At 36.7% G+C, this 7,875-nt stretch overlaps 1 protein-coding gene across 1 annotated transcript; it reads left to right on the plus strand.

Annotated features, from left to right (window-relative positions):
* The first annotated feature begins 6,256 nt into the window (after window positions 1-6,256).
* Window positions 6,257-7,268, plus strand: LOC113230201 (alkaline ceramidase). The gene is made up of 3 exons (XM_026464011.1): window positions 6,257-6,467; window positions 6,681-6,837; window positions 7,150-7,268. The coding sequence occupies exons 1-3, from the start codon at window positions 6,375-6,377 to the stop codon at window positions 7,251-7,253; spliced, it is 354 nt and encodes a 117-aa protein (XP_026319796.1). The 5' UTR covers window positions 6,257-6,374; the 3' UTR covers window positions 7,254-7,268.
* The last annotated feature ends 607 nt before the right edge of the window (window positions 7,269-7,875 follow it).

Raw genomic sequence — 7,875 nt, forward strand, 5'->3', positions numbered from 1 at the left:
TTCGCCACTATACGGAACTTAACATAGGAGATAATAAAAATCGGTTCTCACTACTCAAAGTATATTGAGAGAGAAAAACGCCTTGAATTAGAGAATAGCAAAATCAACCATTAAAATAATTGCTCCTTATAACAAGATTTAGGCGCTATTTATAAAAAAGAATCTTCATGCATGATGATTTTCTTTAAAATTAAATGGGACCACTATGGAGGTACCCTCTTTCCAACAAAAAAGAATCATGAAAATCGGAGCACAAATATTTTAACGGAGTTATCGCGTAATATACAAAAAACATATACAGACGAATTGAGAACCTCCTCCTTTTTTTGAAGTCGATTAAAAACTAAGGCAAATATACTAAATCTATAGAATAGAGCCTAAAACAGTTTGCTCAGCTTCCAATGATGCTTAGCCTATTGACCGGTAAAGTTCGATTATAAAGGAGTAGAACTTCGACTTCATATTGAAAAAACGACAGCCATATTGAAAAATAGCGAAAAATAAATTTTGACTGGAATTTCAAATAAATCTGTCAGAAGGTAGCGCAATTTGCGATGCATTTAACGAATATTTCCAATCTGTATTTGTATCGTCATCCTCACAACAAAAGTACTTCCCTGACTTTAACTATTCTAGTACTACAGTGGCTATCAACTCGATAGAACTAAATAATAGCATTATCTTGAAGGAGCTCAAATGCGTCAATATTAACAAAGGCGCCGGACCAGATGGTATTCACCCAATTATAATTTCCAAATATTCCGCAGATTTACTTAAACCCGTCACAAGTATCTTTAAACAATCTATGAGTACGGGAGTGTTTCCTTCTATCTGGAAAAGGGCTCTCATAACCCCAATACCTAAAAATAATCAAAAAGATCAAATCACCAAGTATCGACCTATTTGTAAACTGTGCATTCTTGGCAAGATTTTCGAAAAGATTGTAACTATGCAATTGTTCCATTCTGTTCAAAATTTTATCTTGGAACACCAGCACGGGTTTATGAGGTCACGTGGTGTCGAATCAAACGTGAATCAATTCACTAATTATTTATTGTGCTCATTGTGCTCTATGGATAATAACTTACAGGTAGACGTCGTGTACACCGACTTTTCCAAAGCATTTGACAAAACTAATCACGATTTGCTCATAAAAATGCTTAACAAGATCGGTGTACATGGCAGTTTGCTTAGATGGGTCCAGTCGTACATAGGCAACCGAAGTCAGGCGGTTTGTTTGAGAGGTTACTGTTCTAAATTCCTGCCGATTCCTTCGGGTGTCCCGCAGGGTTCCCATTTAGGTCCGCTACTGTTTTCCTTATATATCAACGTTTTAGGAGACTCTTTGCACCTGTCAAATCATCTGCTTTACGCAGATGACACCAAATTATATAGAATAGTAGTCTCTCCTAGCGACTGTGAGTTGCTACAGTCGGACATCGCAACTCTCTCGGAGTATTGTACCATAAATCAAGTTTTCTTAAATATAGACAAATGTAACATCATCACTTATACCCGCAAGAAATGTCCAATATATTATACTTATACCCTTGAGCATTTTATTTTGAAACGAGTAAGAACCATTCGAGATTTGGGTATTGTCACGGATGATCAACTATCTTTCAACTCGCACATTGATACAATACTCAGTCGAGCCTTTAGAAGCCTGGGCTTTATTAATCGCATTACCAAACCATTTAAACAAGTCATAACATTAAAAATTTTATATTATTAATTCGTTAGATTCATTCTCGATTTTGGAAGCGTGGTTTGGAATCCATTGTACAAATGTAATATCGATCGATAGAAAGAGTCCAACGGAAATTCATCAGGATTCTTAATTTTCGTACTAATTGTCTAATTGAACCGTACGAATACTCTCTTAGGCCTAATAAATTACTGACTTTACAAAATCGCCGTAAGAAATCTGACATAGATTTTCTCTACAAAATACTTAACATTATGGTTGATTCACCGAATCTGTTATCGCAGCTTAATTAAATAAATAGAGCTCGTTTACCAGCACGCCCCCAACGTAAAATAAAAATTTTCATACCATCACGACTCCGTAAGAATTATACGAGAAACAGTTATTTTCATCGTTCGTTATCTTTATACAGGGTTACAGGAAAAGTCGTGCTAGATCCTTTAAGGGCGTGGAGTACTCATCATTTCTGACTTATTTTACTATGAAACACCCTACCCTAAACTTAACCCTTTTCCAGATATTTGACTTTTATTTTTTTTATTCAAAATTGCCGATTTTTAGGCTACTAAATTTAATTTTGTTTATTTTGTGTGTCTTATTATTATAATTATTGCATTTTTACATATGTGATAAGATGCTTTAGGACCTCAATCATTAAAATAGTGAATAAGTTAATTCAATACGCCGTAGTAGAAAAGAGAAAGTTAAGAAATTAAAAAAAAAATAGAAAGTTTATTTTTCTCTAAGGGATATCTAAAAAAAATATTATGGCAGTTGATCGGCAGATAAGTTATAAAATATCTACGTTTCATCAGCTATCTAACAAGGTATAACAATCTAGGGTTTTATTTAAATGCATTGAAAAAACTTAGTTTCATAGGCGATAGTGGAGGAGAAAATTAATACTTAGCCCTAAAAAGTATAACAAAACAATAGGTAAGCATGCAAAGTATTTATTAAATCAGGTTTTCACACAACTTTTTGTTATTCTACAGTTCATGTTCAACATGGCCGCCTCTGCTTCTAATACATTGTCGCATTCTTCTACGGAGACCAGTCTTCACTACTCCAGTGGTCAACGTTGTCCTCATTTGATTTGCTGCATCCACAATCCTTTCTTTTAACTCTTCCACAGACGAAACTGGATTTGACTCGCTGTAGACAAGAGTTTTCATGCGCCCCCACACATGAAAATCCATGGGGGTTAGGTCCGGACTTCTTGCTGGCCATGGCAACGGCCCACCTCGTCCTATCCATTTGTTTGGATAATTTGTGTCCAGCCAGTCTCTGACACTTCTCCTGAAATGGGCAGGGCAGCCATCATGTTGGAACCACATGTCCCTGATCAAGTTGAGTGGCAGATCATCCAGCAAATCACTCAAGTCTCAAGTCTCACTCAAGTCAATAATACATTTTGTGACACGGATATGTTCATCCACAACAAATTATTTACTGTCTTTGAAACCTGAAGCCGGTTTACATCCCGGTTAATTAGTTTTGTTTTAATTTTTTCTAGTTCTAAGTAGTAATTTGTCTAAGCACCCATATGGTTAACCATTTGCTTTTGGTTCGAAAACGCGTTTATTTTGTATTCTACTTATATATTTAAGTCCTTTTAGTACATGTTATTAATATTTAAGTGTAATACTCGTTGTCTGTAGTATAGTTCAAATTTCTGTATTAATTCATATTGTAATGACTGTTTGTACCAAAATAAATAAAAAAAAAAGAAAAATGGCGATAAATTAATGATGATCACAAATTATTATCAAGCACTCCTAGAGACTCCCACATGACCATTTTGGAAGAGATCAGAACAATTTTTTTTCTACTGCCAACAAACGATTGTATGGCGGCCATATTTGAAAATGGCGAAAAACCAATTTCGAGCACAAATTATTATTTGGCACTTCTAGAGGCCTCCACATGCTAATTTTCAGCTGAAACAGAAGGAGTCTCTTTTGGCAGCTATTTTTAACGAAAAAAACACTTATATGGCAGCCATATTAAAAAATGGCGAAAAAACTTTTGATCCCAAATTATGATTAAAGACTCCTAAAGACCGCCGCATGCCAATTTTTAGCCACATCGAAGCAAGTTTTTCTTCGGCCGCCATTTTGTATTTGCCATCTTGAATTTTTTGTTACACAGTCAGTTGACCACTCTATGACATTCCTTCCAGCACCTCCTACCTATCTCTAATAGAAATTTGTATGGCGGCCATCTTGTTTATTTGAATTTCGAACATTTTTTACTTTCTGCAGAAATTGACCAAAGTGTATCTCATAAAAGTGCACAAAAATCTCCTCCATGTATTATAGTTTATGCAGGCCGTTGATCACTCGTTTACATTTTCCACATCCAGGTCTTCTCATATTTGATTCTTTACCTTGGAACCTATCCGCGTATAACGGTATAAATATCTTTTTTCCACCATATCGGGAAGTATGCGTTCTATTTTTCTAAGTGAGTCAGGATTTGTAGCTTTATATATATGTATAACTAGATGGCGCGCGCTAAAGCGGCTCGCGAGCGCTTTCTTTGTATCTGGTGGCAAATTGGGAGTTGAACTTAATATTTCAAATGATAATTTTCTTTGTTTGGGAGAGAGAGAGAGAGAGAGAGAGAGAGCAGGTAGTTGGTGTGATTGCGTAAATTAGTGTCCTAAAATACTTCAGAAGACACAACCCGTACATCATCGATAGTTGCAGAGATTCAGCAAACTGAATGTTGTATGGAGGCCATGATTCTCCATATTGTAACATTTTTGTTCTCGATAGAACCTGGCCAGGGTCCTTGACAATTTTTGTTTTGAAGCCATATACTCATCTTTGAAGCTTTGGCCGGGCCGTATATACCGGAGACCAAACCGACTTAAATGTTGGATGTCGCGCTGGGACGCTAAAGCGGCCCGAGAGAGCTATATGTGAGGCATGTGACTTTAAATGTAGGAAAGACTTCGTCGGTTGGTTCTCGGCGAGCAATGGTGTTGGACGGCGGAAAATGTACGGCGGCCATATTGGAAAATGGCGGAATCTAGAACCACAAACACAATTTCGTATTATGGGGCTTTATACACGACCAATTGCCACATTTCAGCACGATTGATGTTTTTTCTGGCCGCCATCTTGAATTGGCCATTTTGAAAAAATAAATTTCACAGCCGATTGGCTCCCATCGCCCACTCGGACATTAGTTTGAACATAATTTATAAGTGCTATTATCACATCACATAATTTAAAGTGCTTCACTTTCCGAAGATTACTGTACCGTCTGATACTCACTAAACCCGTGCGACCACAATTCACCTATATCATTTTTACCCTTCCGCCCTCCTTCTGGGAGAAAAAATGACACCAAAGGGCAGAAATTTACATGTATGCCGACCATCTTGGAAAATGTCAACATCAAAATTTTGACCCCAGTTTCCTATTGTGGACTCTCATACACGGCCGCGTGCCAAATTTCAGCCGGATAGGAGCACTTTTATTTTGGGTCCCAATTTTGAGTAGGCCATCTTGAAAAAATTTTTTCACCGGCAGTTGACTCCCACCGCCCTCTATGACATTTGGTCGAGGATCCCCCGCCCATCTCCAATACTCACCGAGCTATAGGGCTCTGAAATTTGTATGGTGGCCATCTTGTTTATTCGAATTTTGATTTTTTTTCACTTCCAGTAGAAACTGCCCAGTGTGGCGGCCATTTTAGTTTGACGACCCTGCCGGTAGGTGTTATACTTTGGTTGCGCTGCCGGGGTCCCACCTGATGCAGTCCACTTTACGAAGATTTCGGATTTTTCTGGTACTCACTGGAGCCATCCGACCACGACTCCTGTACATTATTTTCACCCACCGCGACTCCTTCTGGAAGAACAATCATCTAAATGACTGGATTAGTCAGCCAGTGGTAATCGAGCTATATATAGTATAAAATAATAATAATAAAATAGCACAGAAGTGGTAGTTGCTTTTAGTACAGTTCCTATTTAAAATACTTATATTATATTGGTTGTTCCATATGAGTAGTAAATTCAATACGTGCTTTAGAAGTCCTATGCTCGTAGACTCATTATTTATTTATAAATATGTTATAAAAGTTGCTACTTTTTTATACAGAATTTAAATGCTAAGTTGAAAAGGAACGGCAGCGCTGTCATAGATTTAGTTTATAGAGCGCCACATACTTACAACTACAGTTTTGAATTTTCGCGCCAATAAATAAATACTTATTTGTGACGATAAAAACCTAAGTAGCCTACGTTGGAAAGAGATACATGGTAATAGTAGCATGAAGATAACTCTCTTTTTTTCTTTTAGTATATCAATTAGCGAATGGTTGACTCGCATTTGTTAAACGTCAGTGTCAGCTGAGACTGTTTGTTTCATAGGAGCTGATAAAGTGTCAAGTCATACAAGACGTCAAATCAAATGATAAATTGCTATTGCATGGTTGTGTTTTGTTTTCTGATTAATCCAAATACTACCTTTTTTTTCTCTCGATGCTTTTCTGGTTTTTGAATTAAAATAAAAGCATTGAGTGCATATTTGAACAGCCACTTCGTCTCTGCAATTAATGAAATTGTTAGTTGTACAAACTTTTCGTTAATAAAATTCAGATTAATTTGACTGCGTGGCTTGTAAACAAACAAAGGATTTGAAAAATTGCAATGTGGTCTCACCTAGAACGCGGAAGTTCCCCAGTGGATTGGTGCGAATCGAATTACTCTATTTCACCAGTTATTGCAGAATTTGTTAACACCGTAAGTATTTTTATACTTCCAAAAAAAATCTAAGTAAATACTTATAGTTTTTCAATTTCTTTTGTGTGAACAGCAAGCTTTTTTGTGCCCAAATGCAAAATTTTTATGCGTAAAAAATTATTATGTATTTGGATTGCGAAATACAATTTGTTTGTTGAAGCGTACGTAATACGAACGACATTCTGAATTTATTTTTACTTTTTTTGTGGCCAGGTTAGCAACGTACTGTTCTTCCTATTCCCGCCGGTGCTGATCCACCTTTTCCAAGAATACGCGCGGGTTATTAACCCCGCAATTAACGTTTTATGGGTACTTATGATGGTAGTTGGACTCAGCTCTGCTTACTTCCATGCTACTTTGAGTCTTGTTGGTAAGATTTCACACATTCGGGGTAGTTATACTAAGGACACTTGTAATAATTCTTTTGCACAGGGCTCTGTATTGTTGCTCTTTTGTATATATATTTAACTAAACCTGTTAGCTTTTATATGAATATATAAGTGCTGTTTGTTAGCATTATATAGTCATTATATTGTAGAAATACACGACGTCACCAATATTTGGGTTGAAAATTAATCAAATGTTGCTACATTCCCGTAATAAAAGTACGTATTCTAATTGATGTGGTAATTATCAATTTTTGATTCTGGTTTAATACTGTCCTTTTTATCGCACATATTAGGTCAGCTTCTGGATGAACTGGCAATACTTTGGGTGTTCATGGCCGCATTCACGACCTTTTTACCAAGGAGACACTTCCCTAAGTTTTTGGGAGGGAACAGGTGAGGTTTATAATATGTATTAGCGTATAATTTAAATTGCACCGTTTAATGCAAGTGCTAACCTTTATTTGACTGGTGTTAGAGAGTCACCACACTTTTCGACATGGAATCGCATTACGCGCCGGTCAGATGTCCATGTCCCTAATAAGAGCGGAAAAGCATGCACTTATTATATGGATATAAAGGTTTTCTGACGGTCGAAATGCGTTTCCGCGTCTATAAATGTGGTGATTCCATTATTGCCACATGTTCTTTGATAGTTTATATAACACTTAAAACAGTATACTTATTCGGTCGTGTATTAATTTTGCTGTTTATTATATGTATGTTCGATAACGTAATTCTAGAAACTTCTCTGTCTCTTAATTAGTAATATAATAATCATTTTCTTACGCATTATAATCAAAAATCAGTAGGGCTAGCACGACAGGGCACGACTTGAGCGAGAGCGACAAACGCGAGATACTGCTATTCTCGCACAGAGATCTCGCGCTTTATGTCGCTCTCGCGCAAGTCGCGCTGTATCGTGCTAACCCTACTGGTGTTAGAAGTTAGTTATGAAAGCGATTTTTTTATTATAATGCGTAAGAAAATGATTGTTATATTACTAACTGGGTAATTTTCAG

The sequence above is a fragment of the Hyposmocoma kahamanoa genome, unplaced genomic scaffold (assembly GCF_003589595.1).
Source record: "Hyposmocoma kahamanoa isolate Upper Pololo Valley unplaced genomic scaffold, ASM358959v1 63, whole genome shotgun sequence".
Classification (NCBI taxonomy): domain Eukaryota; kingdom Metazoa; phylum Arthropoda; class Insecta; order Lepidoptera; family Cosmopterigidae; genus Hyposmocoma; species Hyposmocoma kahamanoa.